Below are 23,633 nucleotides of genomic sequence, written 5' to 3'. Positions count from 1 at the left end.
CTTCTCGCTTCGCGGATGTAACTATTTCTTTAACGTTTATTTTGCGATTCTTACATTCCTCGAAAATTGATATATTCTTGGTTCTCTCGTCTCGCGAATGTCACAAGAATCGATATTTTTAATTCGCCTGTACGTACATACATTTTTCATAAAATAAAATTGAACGTATAAAAAACTGAAACTTGTTTCCGCGATTAAGTATTCTCGCGATAAATATTAAGGTGACCCGTATTTAATTCATAAACGAATCTCTCAACAATTATTGTGAAAGTCAACAGACTGGCAAAATCGAAACGTACAAGTACCCAGCCGAGGCCTATAATTAAATACTGTATGTATCGTGCGCGTACATCAATCGGTCTCTAAAAGAATGGCGATTCGATCGACACAGCGGCATGTAGAACAAACAAGTACAGCGTCAGAGACTAGTTAGCACGATAGGAACCTCGCGGAACCTGAACCGATCAACTGCACCAAATTACAATTAAAATAAAATACTACAAGTATTTAAATCCTTTCGTTACAATTTATCCATACATTTATCGTCACATTAAAGTCGATCAATTTCGTACCTCGTGTGCAGAAATAGATTGTACCAGAGTCCACGCGGAACATTGGTCTCCTTTTTTTTCTTCTACAGTTAGAAAGTCGTCGTTCTCGAAGATACCGCACCGGACGAAAAACAATTTCTATTCCCTAATCACGTACGGTAATTTCGAACTAAACGTTGCCCGTCGATTACGCAGCGGCGTTCAACTAATAATGCGTCCATTACCATTCGGTTCGCGTATGAGGAGCGTACCTTTTGCCCGTGGGATCACGGCGGGCGCCGTGGAGTATCGTGGTAAGGAGAGAAAGAGAAAAAAAAAAGAAACAAAGTAGGAATCCTCGTTTTCAACGTACGCGCGAAGCCATGAATGGAGCCGGTCCGCGCGACGATTCTTAATTGCGTTTGCACGCAGCGCGCAGCACAGTAGTTAAGGATAACGTTAGGGCAGACTGTAGCGCCGCGCGGTAATTGGAATGCACCGGTGCACGCGGCGCAACAGCTGCTTATTGTTTCTCGTTGGCGCGTGCACTTTTGCTCCTTGGTCTTCCTCATCCGGATGCGCGTGAAACGGTCGCTGCTATCGCGGAATCCGGTCGCACTTGGACGTCTCGCGTTCGAACGTCACAGAACATTAACCGCTGGTACCAACTACAAGCCGATCTACGCGCGTGCGCGAGCCTCGTTATTTACCTGTATGCTTTCTAAAGATGATATGCAGCGGCCAACGCGGCGAGAAAAGTGCACGCGTACACCGACCGGGTTCCACGTTTATACACTATCGGTCAAAAGTACCGCTCGAGCGTCCCCGGACACTTGTATAGGTTTTTGATATTATTCTTTGGGATATTTGGAAATTGGATGGGAAATAATTCGAGAGCAGCGATTTCTAATTTAACATTGTGCAAGTGGTACGTAAGTGTACGTAAACGCACTTTGAACAATATTATAAATTTTGTATAGATTTTTATAAATTTAATCCTAATGGTAATGGTTGTAATGTTTGTGATTCTTTTTTTGTTATTTTGTTCAGGATATCTGTTTTTGAGAGAACTCTAGAAGGTATCTAAAAGTAGGAGCAATATTATAAATTTTGTATAGATATTTATAAATTTACTTCTAGTGATAATGGTTGAGACGTGTGTGATTCTTTTGTTGTTATTTTGTTCAGGACATCTGTTTTTGAGAGAACTCTAGAAGGTATTTAAAAGTAGGAGCAATATTATAAATTTTGTATAGATTTTTATAAATTTATTCCTAGTGGTAATGGTTGTAATGTTCGTGATTCTTTTGTTGTTATTTTGTTCAGGACATCTGTTTTTGAAAGAACTCTAGAAGACATTTAAAAGTAGGAGCAATCGGTTTATAAACAGAACTTTCTAGTATAATATTATGTAAATAGTACGTAAGTGTAAATATGCAGAGTGTTCCAAACCACGCGTCCTTCGGTATCGAAATGGAGCAGAGTGGCTTTCATGGAAAACGCAAAAGATGTTATTGTAATTAATATACATTGATTCGGATATGCTCTATGAAATGTTAACGGTTTGATATGTGTAACGTAATGAGTTTTTTTTTTTAAGGAACACGATATTTCTACTCCCGAAAATATGAAAATTTCGTCTCAGTGTTTTCAGAGATAAAAAAATTGAATTACAATTGATATTATAAGAAAACTAACCGCCACGAATGATAAAATTAATACGTTTACAATGTGTAACTGTATATTTTCCTTACTCTAGAATGCATTAAATGAGATAATATTCTAATAAATTTTTCTCAAGTTTACGTGAAACATAGTAACTGTCCTAGTATTTTCGTGCAGTATTATATACGACCAGGCTTTTAAAGCTATCTTTTGTTTGTGACTACTAAAGAAGTAATTGTACAAAATAATTTTCGAGAATAATGAAGAAACCTGGAAATGCATAATCGTTCAAAAATCGTACGTTTGCTGTGTGTGTGTGTGTGTTTTTTTTTATTTAACAATTAAACGTAGAAGGGACTTCCTGTGTATAAATAGCTGTGCGACTGAAAACTTAAGGAAACTGAGTATTTTAAAAGAGAGGCAGCCTGTGCAAACAAATAACAAACGTAGGTATTTTAACCATAAATAATTCATGGAAAGAGATTTACAGACCCTGTGTAACGTTTTAGAGTTGCACAAGTTTTGCTGCACTGTTTCTGTGTTGCCTTGCAAACACGTACACTACCGGCCAAAAGTATGAGACTAGATCTTATCAAATCCTGTTAGATGCTAATATACAAGTTATTTTACAACTTATTTTTCAAGAGTAATTCTTACCAGATATTTATCTGTTTCGATGTCTGTACGCAAGGCGTTCAGTGGAATTCAATTATATCGGGTCAGAATGTCAGATGGAAAATCGTATCTCAGAAACATGATCAAATATATTAAATTTAATACGACACTGTAGCAAAATAATACATATCGTGCAGTTACTCATACTGCACGGACTAAGTATGCAGCATTAACCTTCTAACCACTGCGCTCGAATGTTCTCGAGCGCGGATAACGATATTATTATAAACGTTCAAATTAAAAAAAGAAAGAAAAAAAATCCACCTGATATAGAAACTTTTTGTGGCAAGATTTATTACTTTTTCATTTAATCGTATGTCTTTAGAAGTAATAACTATTAAAACATAAACCGAGAAATTAATTCAGCACAGAGACTTTATCTATCATTGAATAATTCAGCAGTGAAAAGGTTAAACGTACAATAATACCTCTTACAGAAGTATTTAGTGTTTTCAATGTTATAAATTATGCCCGATATTAAATGTTTCACGCGGCCGACGCAATCATTTGGTAAACGATATATTTTAAAACGGCAAAACAACAACGTTTCTCCGCGCTCATTTAGAAAGTGATAGCAAAGTAGTTCGTCGGAGAAGATTTTCTGTTAGATACGAACGCGTATTTCTTCTTTCGTGTTAAAAAAAAAGAAAGAAGAAGAAAAAAATTAGCGCAACCTGTTTCCGCGAAAATATGCGAACAACCGACGCAACGACGGCGCAAAAGAGATCACGTTTCGTCTCGGGAAGCTTGTGAAACTTTCGATGAAAAAATGTGTAAAGTTATTCGCGTATCAGAAGATTCTCTGAATTACAAAATAGTCCCGGGATCCATAAATAATACGCGTAAACTACGTTCAACAAAGTGAACGACACGCTTTGCCACGTTCGCCTTTCGCGATCTATGCAGAATTGCAGAAAGATCACGTGAAAGGGATAAAGCGATAATGGCGGCGCAATCATTCGGGAATGGATTTGTTACCATCGAATTAGCGGTTGAAATCGGCTGCATCGGCGTTTACCAGATGCATCCACGCGTACGCGAGCGTTTTGCTCGGGCCAATTGTCGGCGAGAATTCCGTGCAATCGCGAAAGATGAAAAGGTGTACGTGTAACAAACGAGGTGAAAGTAAGAGACGGGCGCCAGTATAGTCTGGATTGAAACAACAAAGCCTTGAGTGTATCACGAGCTGCAAAGTAACACGGTGTTTCGCAAAGACCGCAACAGCATTAGGTAGTATCTTATCAGCGGCGATTCCAGCAATTCCTGAATTAATAATGCAATTACTTAATTCCGCTGACGAGCCGTGTGCAATGTGCTTTCAGACACACGTAAAATCTTCTGAATGAATTATTTACATGAATGAGTGCGCAAAAGTGAAGCACGTGGCGTCACAAAAATAGTCCTCGGCTCGATGTTTACACTACGAATAATATACCGGGATTATCCATTAGCGATGAAAGAGACCAAGTGACTCATACTCGTTAACACCGAGACGTATGGATTCTCGAGTATTGTCGAAAGAAATTTTTATCGATATCGTTACGATGCCTTACTGACGTTTCTCGATACAGTATCGATGCAGTTCAGACATCGAATACATATATTATTGAGATTTCGAGAAAACAACGACGTAGCGTTTCGTGGATTCGACAGTGGAAACGTTGCGGATCGTTCGAATATTTCGATTCAATTTTTTTCACACGATTGTGGAAAATATTACTCTTTCTCGTACGATTATTAGAAAGACGAGGTGATCTTTAAAGTATCAAATTATTTTTACCCACGAGGTATTATTTTAATAAATTCGATAAATTTGTATCATCGATTGCATTCGATGTTCGCAGTATTGATTAACGAGTGTTACAGTTTCTTTTATTTCTGACGATTCGTAAATATAATTAAATATCCATCAAACTTGATGTAATTGATAGGTATCGATACGACAGTCGCGTGTCTGGATAAGTCTCGAATCGTCCGAAGACATTCCTTCGTACGATTTGATACAAGAATATTAATTTCACGCGTAATCAAAACACGTCTCGGTCCCATCGCTATTCTCCATATTCAGTTTCTCACTGATAAAACGAGCTTTCGTGCATTCGACGGTACAATTTCAAACGTTGCGTATAAAAACAATTTCTATTCCAATTTATTAACTTCTTTCATTGTACGAGATCTTCACGGTGTATAAATATCACTAAAAGTGTTCTTAGTTCGGTTAACGGAAGATCTACAGGAAAGTTCCACCCGCTTTCTAATCCGCGGGATTTTCCAAGATTACGCCAGTTGAAAGTATACGGCGAATGATTATTGCCCTTTCGCATCCTTTTCCAAGAATTGTATGCACCGTACGAAGCAACATTTAAGCGTTCAAATAATTGAACTGCGGCAAATGCCACTGCAAACATGTATATTTGTAAGAGATAATGCGACTGTAGTCGGCCGAAAGTGTTGTGTTTTTCGATAAGATGTGAAAAGGTAGAGATCCGAGTTCGACGATAAATCTAAACCAAGAGGTACTTTGAGTCTTCATCGGGATACCCCTGGTGCAATACACGAAGACAAACCGGTTTTATCGTTAATTTCAATAAGAAATATATTTAGCGTTTTATGAGTTTGAAATCACATTCATCGTTTGTTATCTCTCTACAATTACTCTCAATGACTTTCTAACAACATTACCGAGAGAAACTATGCTCATTGGTTAGCAATCCGTTGTGAAGTTTTTTTTTGGAGGGGGTTTAGTTTCGATAAATGTGCGAGGAAGAGAGCACATTAACGAACTCGAGAACTTGAGTCGTCAACAGTTGAAAGCTCTTCGCGCTAAAAGAAAGCAAATGTTATGTATTTTGATGGAACAGAAGACTTCTTTGTCTTGAAGTACTGTCGAGTGTTTGTCACGTGAGACGAAGAGGGACATTTCTAAAAATGTCACGATCAGGTGAAGAACTTGGACTAAGTAGTAATAAAGGAGAAACGACTATCAGAAGTATTCTCTCCCAACAGGAGAAGACACGATCGTCTTTGACACGAAGGATGTAAAAAAAGGAAGCTTGAACATCCTCACCCACCATATTGTTCAATCATTGTACTTTCTAACTATAGGTAGAAGTTGGAAAAATGATTCTCTGATTAAGAAGAGTGTATCGAATAAGTTTTGGTCGGTTGTAGAACTTTGAAGGCTGATTAAAATGTTCGATCCAATACGATTCGAAATTCCTTTCAGAGGTCAACTTCTCAGCTTCGCACAATAGTAGTTTCGATAATACGATATACCTGCTACAAGGAATCCATAATTTTATATTCGATAGAAAATGGAATACAGAGTTTCTAATTGTTCCCTATATTTCCAACTTATTGCACACCGTTGAATAAAATTGAATCGAAACGATTGACCGTTAGACCGTTACCAGAGCCGAAGAATTTCTTTGTTTCTCCTCGATCGGATGATTCTTTGGGGCACTCCTTCCCTGACAGGCACGCCCTGAAGTAGGTGGCAATAGGGTATCGAAATGCTAAGTTTCTGCGCTTTACAAGAACCGTGAGGTCGCAAACCCAGAGGCTCAACGACTAAAACCACGATCTATTGTCTGAAAAGTGTTCAGGTCTGTTAAACAGACGTCTCGAAACATAAATATTCCTTGCGGATGTACGAAAATAATTTTGTTTACCGATGGAACAATATTGCTCACGTGGATCGCTGCGAAACTACGTAAATGGAAAGAATTTAAAAACTAAAAGTCGAGTCCTTGGGGAAACGAACGAATTCCTCTGGAAGTAACGCTGAAAAATTCCTACGAAAGCTTCTTACGATAATTTTGAATACAAGTGATAAAAATATAGTTATTAGTTACATTTACGGATGCATTGTTTCTTCTAGTATTTTAATAGAAATATTTCGAAGGAGAACACACGATTCCTAATAGGAATTTCATTCTGGGCTGCGGGTTTATCAGTGAGGATGACTCAATAGCGTATTTCGAAATGTACGTATAGGAATCTTTTTCGTATATTTGCGTCCAAGGCGGTAGATCTTTAACAATAATTCCGCCAACGGCTCGGAACAAAATACACCTATTATAAACTATCCGTTTTCGCTAGATACACTTCTTTCAAGATGACAGAATGAGAAGTGCATCTGTAAGTGTCTCCAAGACCATTATTATCGAAATTCTGACGGTCGAAATTCGAATCTATTTCAAACGCCATGAATTACTTCTCAAGAGATCCTATTATGATCTATCTCGCTAAATACACTTCTTTCAAGATGACAAAAAAAGAAATGCACTCGTAAGTGTTTCCAAGACCAAGATAACATAAAAAGAAATGCATCTGTAAATGTCTCCAAGACCATTATTATCAAAATTCTGACGGTTGAAATACGAATCTGTTTAAAACGCGATGGAACAGCTTCTCAAGGGATCCGTTACCGATCAACGCGCAAGAAGTGCCATCGGTCTCTGTAAAACAAAACCGTACATCGTGGCGTAGTGATCCCTAGCGGCGAGCCATTCAGTAGTAAGGGTCAACGAAAAATCCACGTTGATCCATCGTGGGAACGTGGATCCCGCGGTTTGGATGCAATTTCGCACGCCAGGGAAAATGAAGTCAAACGGCGATTCATTCTGGTGAATTCCAAGCGCATTAGAGGCAACCGGTGGAGATCGAGGGGGTTATCGGGGGGAGGACACGAGGCGTGCAAATCGTTTTGCAAGCCGGGAATCCCCGGGAGGTAAGAGCGTTGTTCGCGCAGTGCTCCGCGCGGCAACAAAGTATTTTAAAGGCGCCACCGAGCGGAGCGGGGCGAAGCGAACCCGGTTGAGCGACAAGACAAAGAATATCAGCTCGTAATGGCCGCTGTAAATTTCGCGTTACCGAGGCCGAAACGACACACCGAACGAACGGACAGACGGATGGACGTTCGCGTAGGACACACCGCGCCGAGAGGACTCGCGTACGAGCAACCGGGGAGAGAAGATTGCGAGCGGACGCGAGTGTCGTCGAGAGGGATCTCGTTACCTTTCTTTTACCGCGAGATGATCGAGCGACTGAGATACCTCGATCCGTTAAATACGAACGATTGTCCGAACTGGACCGGCCGAGAACCACGTTAATTCCTCGACGAAGGACACTTTCAGGTTCCCTGTTGCTTTTTGCGTACTGTCCCCGTGTACTCGTGCGATCTGTCACGAACGTCCGGTCCGAGTTGCGAAACTCCACTTCGGAAAGTTCGAAGACATTTTTCTCGACTGTGTCTGGGGTCAATGTCGATACATATTGATGACGTTTCAAGATGGAAGCAAAGAGAAGGGGATCGTAACTACGTTCCTCGAGTTAGTAAAGAGGTTTCATAAACACGATTTTAAGTTTCAAAGTGAAATGAAAACAGTACTAAATTTGGATACCTTTAGACAAAAATATTTTCCTCTATGGTGTCTAAGGTCAATGTCGATACACATTGGTGATGTTTCAAGATGAAAACAAATAGAAGGAGATCGAAACTACATTCCTCGAGTTTCAAAATGAAACGAAAACACTATTAAATTTGGATACCTTTAGACAAAAACATTTCTTCTATGGTGTCTGAGGTCAATTTTGATACACATGGTAATGTTTCCAGATGGAAGCAAAGAAAAGGGGATCGAAACTACGTTCCTCGAGTTAGTAAAGAGGTTCCATAAAGACGATTTTAAGTTTCAAAGTGAAACGAAAACACTATTGAATTTGGATATCTTTGGAGAAAAATATGTTTCTCTACGGTGTTTGAGGTCGGTGTCGATCTACATTGGTAACGCTTAAGACCGAGGTAAAGAGAGAAAAAAAAAAGGTTCGAAACGATGTTTCTCGAGTTATCAGAGCGGTTTAGCGAAGAAAATTTTAAGTTTGATCCGACAGAGTGAAATGAAAACGGTATTGAAATTTAGATATCTTTAGCTTCTTCTCGTAGCTTGAGCGGAGCACGAGTTGTATTTATTATTTAGTGGCAATAACTTACGTTGATTTTGTTGTTTACGGTTCCGTAGCGAATTAACGGAGCATTAAACGTTACATTTATAGATACTTAAAGTGTGGTCAAATTAACCTCATTTTATTAGTTGCACGACAAGTTTGTCATCCTATCGGTTGAAGGTGAAGCACATTCGTAGCAGAGGCAACGGGAAATACTATTTTTAGATGCAAAGATTGAAAGGCAACGTTAAACGTTGCTCGAAAATAATTATACAAGTTGATTTCATCTCAGGAGCGTATAATTCAGAAGCTTCGGCGTATCAAGAACACGACACAAGACGATATTTGTTAAACGTTGTTTCGTATTTTTTTCTAGCGTTCCATTTTCATCCTACCGGTTCCTCAAACGAAACACGACTCCTAATCACTATCAACCCTTTCGTCTCAAATCCGTCGAACAGTCCCCGAAATCGATCACGATGATTAAAAATCGAAAAGTCTGCTCGAATCATCCACGATCGATTTGTTTCCGTATTTTGATTTCTCTCGATGGTTACCGATTATCGAAGATCGATCTCGGTTACGCCGACGGAAAGAAGTACCGACGTGTAGCCGTGCGCGGCCATATTTATGCAACTCTCGTTTCAATTCCATTTCACACGGAGGATCGTGAGAACTCGCGTGCTTTTAAGTTTCTTAGAAGCCGCTGCTTTCTTTTTTTTTTTTCTTTCTTTTTTTTCTCTCTCTCTCTCTCTTTTACCTTCGCGCAACCGATCGCCGCGCGTTACTTTCTCGATACAAGCCGAGAAATATCACGGGGCGATCGACCTTTGAGATCGCCTTTCGAAAATCGGTAGACTCGCCTTGCCGAAGCCTCGACCTCGCTCGATTTATCTCGCCTATAGTAAACGAACGATTATTACGATTTGCGTCAATAGTGGCCACCCACGTGTACGCACCGCGCGCTGATTAATGCCCCCGATTTCGGCCTCTGGATCGATCCTAGATCGTAGATCTATCGCGCGGCTCGACACGCGAACCGGCGTCACTTTTGCCTCGTACCACTCGATCGTAACGGTTGTGCAAGGCCTCGCTCAACGACTTTTCAGGCCTCCGTAAAATGGCCTTTCTATTGATATTTAGAGATGCCATTGATATTCGTCAGTACCATAGTCTTGGGCGTTAGTCGAGCCGATTCGCGCAGCCAACTCGAGACAATATTTCTCTCGATCGTTGCCCGATTCGGTGATTCACGAGTTTCGTAACAAATATTTAACCGGTTAGAAATGTCCCAGAGAATTATAGGAAACGGCCACAGGGGCCATTAGGCAAGGTATAGTTATTAAAGATATCAATCTGCGTTATTACGAGAAGCTTTTTATTATAGCTTTCTTTCGAACGATTGTAGGGAATTGCGAAACGATTTATGACAATTTGCATAGAAGTGGACGGTGTAATATAATATAAATTAAAGATACTCGTATAAATTGAAATTATTCGTACTTGCCTCTCTGCAACGCGTTGCACGTTATTTTCACGTTTCTTGGAATTACTTACGATCGAAGAGTAGCGAAATTTCGCGATCGAAAGTTACAATAAAATCAAACGCGTGCCGATTAACGAGATCGAAGACGGTTTCGTTGACAAGGAAGCCATTCACTCGAATCGATTTTTTTCTCTGCCGATTTCCACATCGAAAATTCCCCTTTTTTTTGGTTTTTGTCCGACACGTGTAAAATTTGATCCGAGTAACAGATAACCGATAAACCCAACATGCAGAGGACCATTCTCTACTTTATACGATGAAAAAATTGAAATTTTATTCGCTCGTTACGAAATATTTCCGTTCCGTACGTCAAATTCTAATTTGTATTCAACGAGTAACTGTTTAGAAGTCGTTTATTCGTAATTCGTTCCGGGAACGATTTTATCCAAAAATGATGCTCGTCTCCGGCGATGCGCTAATCGCCGAAACGGTCTACGCGAAACGAAACACCACGATTGTTTAAAGATACGGAGAAAAGGAACGCTAGCGGCACGCGAGTACTACTTTCTCGTATTGGAATGATATAATTTTCAAGGTTCGCGGTTTTTCCGCACGATTGCATGTCGTTTAAGAGGGGACACCACCCTGACGAGTCAAAAAGGATCGAACTTTCTGTTTTTCTTATTTTTTGAAAATTTAAAATGCGTAGAATGTTACATGAAAAAGATATTTCGAAATTCAAACATTTAGCGAAGTTGCAGCGAGAAGTAAACTTATTTCACGTTTTTCTCAAAACTATATTTTCCAACCTGGTCGACATCCGATTTAATTCAAATTTTATAGAAATATTCTGCATAGAGTTTACACTCTCCTAAAAACACTACAGTTTTCGTTCGATGAATACTTGAAAAAGAAATTCGCGAACCGTTCACCCATTTTTCCGAGGTCTCGGAATCGTTGTCCCCCTTTAACGAAGACAACGTGGTAACGACTCGTCCGATCCTTCGAATGTACATACGTGCCTGTAAGCACGAGTCATTATTATTTATTATTATTTTCTTATAATAAAATTTGCTCTGCCCTTGCAATTTATCGGTGAGCAGAAGTGGACTTGGAGGAATATTGAAACGTGTACACCCGGGCTGCTCTGAATTCCACGTGGTCTGTACGCGGTGTCGAATCGTAATAGAACGTAGGGGGAGGTGCGCGTTACGTGCGCGCGCACGCGATACAGAAAATCCGAAAATCTCGTATGTAAATCGGCATTGTTCGCGGGAACGTTGTAATGATCGCCGTATTGTGCCGTATGCATGTAAATCCGTGCACTTCGGCTGAAAAGTTCGCCGGAGAACAAAGGGGGGTAGGAGACACCTGAGTAACACGGCGAATGGTTTGTCGGCGCACTTAAACATTTTTTCGCCGGCATAATACAGCGAATTCTTTGGTCGGCTGGCCCCGAAGCTACGCAACGGACGGAGGGTGAAGAAGGGGTGAAAGGGCAAAAGGGGACACTCGCGATGCGGTTCCAGGAAAGTCGAGAAGGTCACTCTCCGCGGCGCTCTTTCTCGTCTCCGCCAGAAACAATCGAAACAATGAATTACGATGAAGAATTTAATCTGATTCGATTGCACGTACCGTGCCCCGCGTCTAATTAAATTCAAGGGCGTCGACTCGGTTTTTCGCGAGCCCGGCCGCGGAAACGGTAACGCGCGTTCAACATGGAATCATCGGGCTTTGTCGGGAGACACCGGCCGGTGTACCATGATCGAAATAATTTCAAGGAAATTGGATATATGGAAAATTATTACAAATCGTATTGGAACAATTTTCCGCGATTGGAAATTTATTGGATTGTTTGGAAAGTCATTTCGTTTTCCAAAATGGAGAATATATGATTTAGTAAGACAAGAATTGCACTTTTGCATTCAATTCGACGGATGCACTTGCATCAAAAGTAACAATGAGTTTGCAGATATTCGGTTATTTATATGAACTACGTTGAAAAAGAAAACTTTGTTTTATGTTTCCGAATATTTTGTTACACTGAGAAATGGAGAAATAAAGAGTATTGGGGCCCGAAGCTAAAGTTTTATTAATTTTACAGTAGATACGTTCCTATTGATAAAGAATTCCATATCATTTCATTGTGTTCGGGTTGTGCATGTAAATTCAGGTGTGTTAACAATGTTTTACCTTACCGTTGTGAAAATGGTGCTATGAACTGAGAGAAGTCGAGTTTATTAAAGTATACGAAGATAGAAGGGTTACAGACGTTATTAAAAATCATGTGGAATTTGATATATTGTTCTCGATGCGTTACTCGTTTCGCGAAATTATGAGACATGGAAGTTTACATTGCTGAAAATAATTAGAGGATCGCAAACATTATTGTGTCGGATATACTCGTAGTTCGCTGTATAATAGTAATGGCGATAATACTCCACTGGATGAAATTCGATAAGATACGATGATGAGCGAATAAAGAAGACAGAAAACATAGCATACATCAGTTGTAATCACGATGCAAAGGCGTGATACAGGCACAGTATCGTGCAAAAGTTTTCGAAGTAACAATTTTAACTCTAAATTTATATCGTAGAACGTAATGTATTTGAAACGGAATATTCACGAATGGTTACGTCTTACAGTGTTTGGCCAATATTTCGTAACAAGTTACAAAAAAAGGAACGCAAAGTGTATTTAATGTGCTTGAACGAAACTCAATTAACGTTTCGGAGGTTCAATGTTGGTGAAACGTTCCAGTGAGTGACATTTTCATCGTAATATTTACAATTATGATTTATGGTAATAAACCGACATTCGTAAGAGAGAAAATATCCCGAACTGTAACCTCTCCCCTTCTCCGTATCGAAGTGAAGATTTTTTCGTCGTAAACACGAAGACTCGCGCGAATTTCTAAAGATCGAAAAAATATCTTCATTGTATTCTGCCCTTAAACCCCCGCCGTATTTAATGCCGTATTATCAAAACAGATCGTGATTATATTCCTCCTCGAAAGCAAAACAAACATGACTGTCAGGAATCCGTAGCGAGCAGAACCTTGAACACACGTACTCGGCAAAAATATTACTATACTAAAATATTCGGTAGTGTTCTGTCATCCTTGATATTTGAACCCAAGCGCGATGTCCTAATCGTTTCGCATAATTCCTTGCTACGCAGCAAGGAACACATAGATACAGTTACCGTTTCGTGCCTCGCGCATCAACATTTATTCACACACGCACCGTTCCCCGAAATGTTGGGAAACCAGCCTCGTGAACATTGGTAAAATATACATTGCGCGTCCATTGTTCAATTTATATCTCGCGTTCACCGAGCTCGACGTTAAGAAGCATCCTTTCTATCGACGAACAAATTTTCTCACCGTAAAACTTACCGCGCCTCGTGACGATAGTTATCGGACTTTCGAGAACGCGATAAAAAAAAAAAAGGAAAGAAAAAAAAATCTTCATACTTTACGTACAAATGGGTCGACCAGATTGAAATCGTTTCTCGAGGCGATCGAATTCAGTCGACTCGTTCAAGGACCGTTTGTTAATAACGTACACGTTGAATTTTATTAATATTGGCGCGATTTTCTCTTCCCTTTACAAACAACGGTATCCCGTGCGAGGCGGTCGCTGGTTGGTCCGGAGGTCTCGTAATCGCGATCTCGCGAGTCCACGGTTACATAAGAAAAGCTGCTAACGTTTCGATCGTCGCGTGTCTCACGAGTTTCCATTACTTTGTTAAATTCCGATGGTACGCGATGTACGACGATGAAAGAGGAGCGTGGACGGGTTTCGCGGTGGGCACGAGGAAAGCGAGGCGCGGCGCGGCGCGGCGCGGCGGAAAAGGCGAAATAAAGGAGGGAAGCCGAACCCGCAAAAGTCGTGTCGTGGAAACGAGCCTGGGTGCAATTACTACGAGAGGCTGCTATCCTCGGACCAGGAACGAACGACCAACCACGCCCTCGCTAATGCGAGACCGGGACAGGATTTCGAATTGCCTCGGCAAGGACATCAACTATATACAACACCCGACACAAAGACCGGCTAGTGAGATTTTTTAATTACACCCTGTTTACGCGGTCAGCCGCGAGAGTATGCCTGCCTGTCTGCCCGACCTGGTCTCGCCGACTCAGCCGGCCTATCTCCGACAATGAGATTTATGGTGCACGAAACTTGCTGTCCACGCATCGTTCTTAATTCGAAATGGCCGTCTAATCGAAAACACGAGTATTTTGGACCAAATTACTTGACTCGAGCATCGTTCTCGATCCAAAATGGCCCTCTAATCGAAAACACGAGTATTTTGGACCAAATTGCTTGGCCCGAGCATCGTTAATTCGAAATGGCTATCTAATCGAAAACACGAGTATTTTGGACCAAATTGCTTGACTGGAGTAGCGTTCTTAATTTGAAGTGGCCGTCTAATCGAAAACACGAGTATTTTGGACCAAATTGCTTGGCTGGAGTAGCGTTCTTAATCTGAAATGGCTATCTAATCGAAAACACGAGTATTTTGTACCAAATTGCTTGGCTCGAGTATCGTTCTTAATTCGAATGATCGTCTAATCGAAAACAGGAAGTTTCGAAGTGCTCCGCTAGGTGTGTACAATACAACAATGAGTACGGTGTAATGATATTTAAATCAAAAGAAAAGATATTATTGTAAACATTATTAATAAACGTAATTATATAAACTAGTTTCTTTTCTTCAATGAGAAATCATCCACTTAACTAGGAGAAATTAGAAACGTTCGTCTAACGTGTATCGCGAAGGTCCCGAAACAAGGGTAAAAGGAAGAAAAATTATTGCTCATTTGCATAATCGGTGTAAAACGCTTAGCGAAAGTTATCGTATTGTACAGAGACCAGGATCTATAAGTCAAGGAATTATTGACGTGGAACGCGGAAGACTGTGCAAAACAACTAAAGAAATGAACGTCCATGAAAAATCAACGAATACGATGCACGAGTAATTATTTGCAACGTGAAATAAAATCCAAGGATAAGCACGGAGCAAATATGTAACCGAACTTAAAATTGATCTTGATACAAGCGCGTGTGTCAATACTGTGCGACATTTTTTTTGTAAAGTATTATCATAGCACAGTGGCGCGTAAGAAATATTTCGCGAGCGAAGCAAATCGAAAGGAACGGCTGGAATTTGCGGTATGTTATATCGATACTTATATAAAATACTAGAAGAAATTTAATTTTCATCAATGAGAGTGATTTTGATATATTTGGTTCAGAGATGGTCAAATTTCCGACTATCGAAACTTCGTAAAAGTTTTGAATAACAAATGCAAGATAAACAACCATTTATCCATAATTTGTTATCTAAAAATTAGAATTAGAATTGTAGAATTAAATACTTTATATTTATTATATTCCGGTTCCAATGGACACTATGGTCAGTATGGAGAAAAAATAATACGGTGCATAGAAGGTATCGTATTAATTCGAGGGTCTGCGAGCATCGTTGCAGTTAGACCTCTAATCGCGATAAAATAGGAATTGACGACAATTTTGTGTTCGTGCAAGATAATGATCCCAAGTATGCTGTTTACAATACCAGACAGATTCTTGTATAAGACTTCAGAATACTTAAAAACGCCTCCAGACAGTTACCAGACATCAATGCCATGCAACAGGGGTAGTGAACCTTTGACACGCGCACCCAAGGTGACTCACGATACGATTTGATTGTCACACGATATAATTCTGAATGAAATTCCTGTTGCGTTCCAAATGAACAATTTTTGCGTTAACGGTGTTCAAATGCGTTCGTCATTCAGAAGTAAACGTAAATTAAAAATATTTTGCAATAAATGCACAGAACTTTTCAAAGAATGGTACGTTCGATAGAGTACTAGTAGTGTACGTTCGCTGATATGCTGAGCGCTCTTCCGTCGCGTCACATGGATATTATACTAAACAGCAGTACCAGATACTACCAGTTGACCCTTTCTACTATTCAAGTGGGTATTTTTACACTGCGCTTCGGTAATTCCAAATTAAATAGAGACAATTTCATAAAGATCAGACGCTGGTTATTTTCTTGGAAAATTTAAAGACACGCAAACATGTATTTTTGTACAACCTTCCTAGAACTCGTGAATACAGTAGAGTCATTTTCATCGCTAATTAGCATCCACGCGGACGGTCCAGGTTACGTACTAATTGTTCATAATTTTCGTTATCTTTATAGATCGCGTTCGCAATCATTTTTAGCACCAATTATACGACCAAGTGGAAGATCTATAGAAGGTATTATTTCCTCGTAATTTCGTTCACCTTGTACAGTTCGTGTACAGAGCTGACAGAACTCTAATTACCGTGTATTGTTTTTTTAACCATAATAATGTTTTTCGGAATCTCGAACATTGCCTGCGTGTCCCGATCGTTAATATTTTTAATTACTATCGAACGAAGTGCTCCATCAATCACGGTAAATCTCTCATTCGTGTTAGCGAAAAGTGATTTAACAGAGACAGGGTACTTTATTATTCTTGGGATTTCCACGGTATGTTTGCCGATGATCGATCGAGTGTAAACGCAAAGTAGAATGCAGATCTGAAGTACCTTGTTCGAGAAGTTGGAAAATTTTAATGAGAACATAGCACGATTCGATAAATATTGTGCTGGAAGATATAAAAGAGGCTGAAGACTTCGATAAGATACGCTTGAGCGATGCTAAAATAAGAGAGAGAGAGAGAGAGAGAGAGAGAGAGAGAGAGAGAGAGAGAAGAAAAAAAAAAGAAAAAGAGACTGTTCGTGAGAATTGAAGGTCGACTGTGACGTCGCGGAGTAACGAAATTTTAGATACGTCTAATATGCGAATATGGTAATGTAACATTCATGTCATCGGACCTTATACAGCTCTTTCATGAATACGTAATTCTGTCACAGAACATGCGCATTAAGCGCTCACCGGGAACAAAAAGAAAAGGAACGTTAACCAGACAATACCAACGTCGGTACGATCAACCAGATCTATACGCGAAAATAATTGAACGAAATAAAAACGAGAGCTGACTATTTCGTTAACGACGCATAAAAGTGCAACGCAAAAACTGGTCGAACGTATCAGTGTCAGGCTGCACGTGAACGCTGCGAGCAAAAATTTCAAAGACGAATCGCAATTACTTCTACCCGTGCAAGGTAAATAAGTTGTGAAAGCGAAATTCTCGGCCGCGTAATTATCTGGTTATTTAAAAGAAACTTGCGACGAGTAACAAATAATTCGGGTGGTTGCACCGTGCAAAGTTCATCGCCGAAAACCAGATAAAATTGAATCGATTAATCGCTCTCTCCTATCAATTCTCACGCGGTGTTGCGGCTTTTTCTCGTGCACGTCGCGAGATAAAACATTTATGCGCCTTGAAAATAATCCGAAAGGCCATCGGAACGTTATTAAGAAGGAGATGATGCTTTGCGAAGAGCCGAGACTGGTAAAAGAGTTTCAAGAAAATTTCAAAACCCAATTAAATCGATTTTAAACCGAAACGAAGCACGTTTCGAATTAAAGACAGAATACAATTAAGACTCGTCAATATTCTCGCTACGCGATCCTTAAATTTAATCTTAACGAAACTGCACGGTTCTTTTGTAGTCCGAAATAATAATAAAAAAAAAGAGCATTCCTTATTCTCTGAGAATACTTTATGGAACCTAGAGAGAAAGTTTGAGGAGAGTGTTATTCGTAAAGAAATTTATGCGTATACGTATCCGAAAAGAGTAACCTGGAGAATAATCATAAATTACAATAATGAATAATAATCAAAAATTTTTAATATTTTCAATACACTACAGTGAGAGTGTGTTACTATCACGTTTCTATGCATTGTCAATTTTTGATACATTTTCCAACGACTTTTCGAAAAATAAGAATTAGCAATAAGATACATCGATGATAAAACAAAAGGCAAAGTTAATGCGTGTACATTATTTAAAATGAACCTGTAGCTGATGATATTGGATTGTTCGAAAAGTCACTTCGTTTTTTTTTTGGTGAAGATGAAACACGATTTTTTCAGAGCGTATAAACATTTTATTTAAATTATATATTCTCCATTTTGGAAAACGAAATCACTTTCCGAGCAACCCGATACGTATTATAAGAATTCTCTGTACACTTCTCCGTACGATAGAATCGTACCACAAATTTTTAGATATTAATCGTTTACGAGAAACTGTTTAACAACGTTTCCACGGTAACGTAAGTACGCATCCGATCGGCTAAAAGAATGAAAATTACTGTCGCGCAGTGAATTTACGAGTAAGTAATAAAAGTAGGGAAATAACCGTGGTCGATTAAGGTTTTCCCAATTAGCAAGCGAATGCTAGATTACGCGGTAAAATACGAGCGGCAGTTTCGCATAGTAAAATCACACCCCCTGACGTGCTCGCGAGCCAGTGAAATACGGTGTCTCGCTTCCGTTTTTATTGTAAAATTTTCCATTACGTACCAGTCGAGTAAATTTCTCGTACCTGACCACCGAGAGTTCAGTGGTAGTAGATTCGAAAGTTAGCCTTCCGCGCGACCAACGTCTCCGACTGTTTGTGTCTTTCTACGACAGGGCCGTATCTACTTAAACAAACTGGAACAATGCGTTCGGAATTAGTGAAATTTGTTTCGCGTGTCGCTTGAACCGTGCCCGTGTAATTTCAACACTGAACGTAGACTGAATCGATCCGTAAGGGAGGACGTCTCGTGTCTAAAAATTTTCAATAAATAAAACTTGACGTCACGACATTCTATTCGCTCGAAAGAAAAGCATCTGTGGAAAGATTACATTCCGAACAAACGTTTATTAACACTGTTTCGTTGCTATTCGAGTAATTCAACATCCATCGCTTTGTCTGTCCGCGAGTCGAGTAAACTGTGTTTAAATAATTTCCATAATCAACGTCGATTGTACGAGACGCGAGTTAGGAAGTCTAGGATCTCAACACTCGCGATAAATAAAAGTTGACGTCACGGGGAACTCTATTTTCCAATATGAAAAGTCTTTCGCGCAATTTGTGGAAAGATCGGAGACTTTGAACGAATGTTGAGAGTGGTCGTCGTTGAAAACAATTAAGATTGTTTCGTTGGCCGGCCAAGTAATTTCGATTCTACGTGAACGAAGCACTTCCACTTATTTGCAATACCTTTGTCGATTAACCATTCGATACATCGTCCGTACACGATCGAATACCATCGATTAAGAAGTACACGTTGTCCCGAGACTCTTCAAAATAACTTATTCTCGGATTGCACCATAACACGCGTGTACAATTAGGTAATCGAGGAAAGCCGATAACGAAAGTCAAACAAAATAACAACAAGAAAGAAATTCGAGCGCTCGAGATTCTCTTTTTAATTAATCGTCGATTATCGCACGGAGAACGCAACTCGAGTTTGTTTCTTTTTTCTTTTTTTTCACGATTTTATTTAAAGTTTACGCGATACTTGTATTTCGCGGAGGAAAAAAAAAGAGACGAACGGAAGTGTATAAAGCGAGCTATTATTAACATACGTCTTAAAAATGTTACACCGATCGCGTATAATTTTTTTCTTGCAAAAGATAGTTGTACAGAAATATATCTCCTTCGTGTGATTTATGCGCCTTGAAGTAAACACGAAAATACTAGTTACGAGACAAAAGTATTATGCAAGGTGATTGCCGTATGTACGTATACACGTATGTATAGTTTTTCTCAGAATCCCGGCTGTTATCCATCGGCATAGATATTCAAGACAGATAAATTTACCGCACTGATATTTGCAAATGCAACCCGACGAGCGCAGTTTTAGAGGCTAGCTAACAAAACGACGTATACCGCGCGCACGATTTGAATCTCTCTAGTGAGAAATCATCCGAGTCTTCGTTATAATTCGAGATTCTCGCCGGCAGACGAACCGTTAACTCGTTCACGTACCGATGTTCCTGCTCATTATCATCGACCAAACAGGCTTAGGATAGCATTTCACTTGTAAAACACCCGCTGTTTCTAAAGTGGCTCGGTAAAATTAATTCTAATTACTGTGCGTACGTCTCGCGTACAAATAGTCCTGCTTGAAACATGAGCCGTGCACGCTGTCGTCATTGAAAATCACGCGAAATCCGTTATTTAATCTTCAACGCGTTACTTCGACCGTACGAATTTCAGAAACGTACATTTTCGAGGAGGAAATTGCCTTGGCGGGAACCAGCACATTGTTTCGAATTAAGTGCGAGATCGATCTTATCGGTCGACGATACTCGATATAGTTATACATTACCCAACCGAGTTTCTCACTGGGTATAAATTGAATACCTTGTTATTATTTAAAATACTATACTCGATACCATTTAGTAAAGAAACATTTTAAGAGTTTAGAGAACTTTGAGAGTTCTTTATTAAAAAGTAAAATCGGAGAGTTAATTATTTAGTGCTCGGTAATATTTGTTTAATAATATTAGTATTTTAAAAAAATTCCGATAAATCGTACAGGTTGGATATACGACAGAAAGGTTATCGTACAGAGTTCTCATTTTCTGTTAATCGCACCGAGCAACGTATTTCAAACTTGGCGCGTAATTTGAATTGTATTCGTATCGCGCGTAAGGTATTCAAACGGTGACAGTTTTGGCGCCATTGCATTCCTTTCGTATTCTACGATTCGCACTCAAAACTCGGCGATTAGAATACGACCACTCGTTTACCACGATTTCTCACAACGGAAAGATCTTAAAGAGGTATTTCTATGCTTGACGTCACTTCCTAAATACAAGATCGTAGCTATGATTCTTTTTCAATCGATTATCGTAGAAACGTAGCGGCATACCGCTTTCTTGGAAAACCAATTCTACGTTATTTATCATTAATCAACGATCACGCGGAGTTTACTTTCGTTAATAATCAAAGTAAACGATTTATACGATAGGCGTGACGACACGTAACAGAAATTTCATAGAGCTACGGAGAATAATGGAATAAAAGAGTTACCACGCTATTTATCGAAGATTCCTCAACTTGTAAAGAATGCAACCGTGCACGTACACACGAGCTAATATTCTTCGAGCACTCCGACACGTTTAACCACATTTTATTCTCCGCGTCAAACAAAAACAACCGACTCACCGTTTCCACCATATCGAAGCCTCCTCCGTACACCATCTCGTCTTTCCCGGTGTCTTTCCGTAGTATCTCACTTTTGACAGTTTCTACTCCGTCGCCCGAAAGGTACTGCCACGCAAGTCGCCTCGTAGGGTGGCCAGTCGATCTCTCGAATTGAGAGGAGAGATCGACTTATTCGCTAACGCGGCTCCAGTCTTCGCGCGACCCACGATCCCGCTGTGTCGTCCTCTCGCCCTGTTTTATTTTCCTCGAGTCACCGAATCGTTCCGTCCCTTCACCTTGTCGAATCTCGCTTCCGTCTCCTCGTTCGCTCTGTGTTTTCTCGCGTGTTTTCGAACCTCCCTCGACTTCTCGAGGCTTTCGTGTGCCGCGTGCGACTGACTGACTGACCGACCGACCGCTGAGCGCGCGACCGCCACGAACGAACTTCGAATTCGAGCGTACCGAGTTTACCCGACCGCGGCCGAGCACCGCCGAGCGCGACTCGACCTACTATCGCGCGCGACCGCCTTCCTCGCGAAACTTCCGACGATCCTTGCGCACTGACAGCACCTTCCACAGGACCGATATACAATTCCTGTCAGTCACCGAAGAACGATTATCTCTAATAGCTTCCTCTTCCTGTTCTCGGGTATCCCATTGCTCCGATCCCTCCTATCAGCGAATTTCCTGCGCGATAACCTCGTGAAAGTGGAAGGTACCGACACACACTCACTCTGCGCACTCGCGTGTTTTCAAGGTTCCGTTAAATCGCGAACCACCCGGCCTAACCTCGGGAGAGTTTTCCGAACGACATTCGCGCAGGATAATCGCGCGTATTCGAGACGAACAACGTGGCGTGTCTTTCGTCGATCGTGACGATTTATGCGCGTCTCGTATCCCGAGTTACCTTTGTATGACTGATCCGTCGAAGCGGCGCGAGACGAGTTCGTTCAATCCGTCGACGCGACCTACTAAGGACCTACGCGCATGCGCAGCGTCCTCCCTGTTTTTACCGATGATACGACTGCCGTACAATTTCCTTAACAATTTACGATTAAAATGCAACTCGACGGTAGGAGAGATAAATTCCAAGCGCGAGAATTTCAAAAGAAAATAAACGCGCGATTAAGTTCTGACGTTGTTTATCGTTAATAATCGCGTTCTTACTCGACGATTGATACGTCTTTTTCTCAAGATACAATTCATATAATGGCGGGACGTTTACCAACTGGATTCGTAATGTATAATTTCGTTGCGAAATCTCGAATTGCGAAATTCGAGTTAATATTTTATTTTGTCATCGCTTGTTTACAAGATTTAATAAGACAGATACATTAGAAATTAGTTCGAGGAAATGTGGGAGGGTTGAAAGTAATGCCAGAAAATTTGAAATTGCACGGAATGTTTCATCATCGTATAACTGTACCTGTTCGTGTCTAATCGAGCCGGTTGTGATTTCATTGTATCGTTGAGCGCGTATTTCTGTTTCCAAGTGAAATGTTTATGTATGCGCATCGATAAGTAAATGAAAATTTGTTTTTAGCGAAATTCATTCCGAAATTACGCAACGTTCTATTTCCATATTTCTATGCAACCGTTGTTGTTACATTGTGCGATAGACAAACATGTATTACAATTTGAAAACTCTAATTTCAACATTTTCATTAAGACCACAAGAAACATTATTCCTTCCAATCTCGGAAAATGAATCAGAAGCTTCAAAATTTCTAGACAGAAATAGAATCTTCGCACATCTTCGCAATGCACTCAAAATGTCGGATATTTGTATCACAGGGACAACATTAATACAAAATATTACAAAGAGATCGTAAAACATGAACAATAATATCGATATAAAATATTAATAAAACGAAATCACGTATTGAATATAAAGTATAAAAATATCGTTAAAGATGTAGAATTAGATACAAGAAAAATTATTAGGTTGTTCGAAAAGTCATTTGGTTTTTTTTTTTGGTGAAAATAAAACACGATTTTTGTTTAGAGTGTATTTTATTAAAACATACATTTTATTAATATTTTAATAAAATACACTCTAAAAACATTTTATTAAATTATATATTCCGAACAACCTAGTAATAGAACTCGAATGCATCCTAGCGCATCGCTCGATGCAATATTCGCATTCACGCGTTAAAGAGTCCCATGAGACAGTAACGAACTGCACCGAAATCAGATAGTAACGGTATCAACGTGAAATTGCAC

General features: G+C 39.9%; 1 protein-coding gene across 1 annotated transcript in view; it reads right to left on the bottom strand.

The window, feature by feature from the left end:
- Ets98b (DNA-binding protein Ets98B) overlaps positions 1–22,095 on the bottom strand; it is a 104,496-nt gene extending 82,401 nt beyond the window's left edge. Inside the window, exon 1 of the mRNA XM_076320022.1 lies at positions 21,429–22,095. Within this exon, the coding sequence (XP_076176137.1) occupies positions 21,429–21,464 (36 nt within the window). The 5' untranslated portion in view covers positions 21,465–22,095. The remainder of the gene's footprint in view (positions 1–21,428) is intronic.
- Between the last annotated feature and the right edge of the window lie 1,538 nt (positions 22,096–23,633).

This window comes from Ptiloglossa arizonensis, chromosome 9 (assembly GCF_051014685.1).
Source record: "Ptiloglossa arizonensis isolate GNS036 chromosome 9, iyPtiAriz1_principal, whole genome shotgun sequence".
In the NCBI taxonomy this organism is placed as follows: domain Eukaryota; kingdom Metazoa; phylum Arthropoda; class Insecta; order Hymenoptera; family Colletidae; genus Ptiloglossa; species Ptiloglossa arizonensis.
The sequence above is the reverse complement of the archived record's forward strand: the minus strand, read 5'-3'. Positions and strand labels throughout refer to the sequence as shown.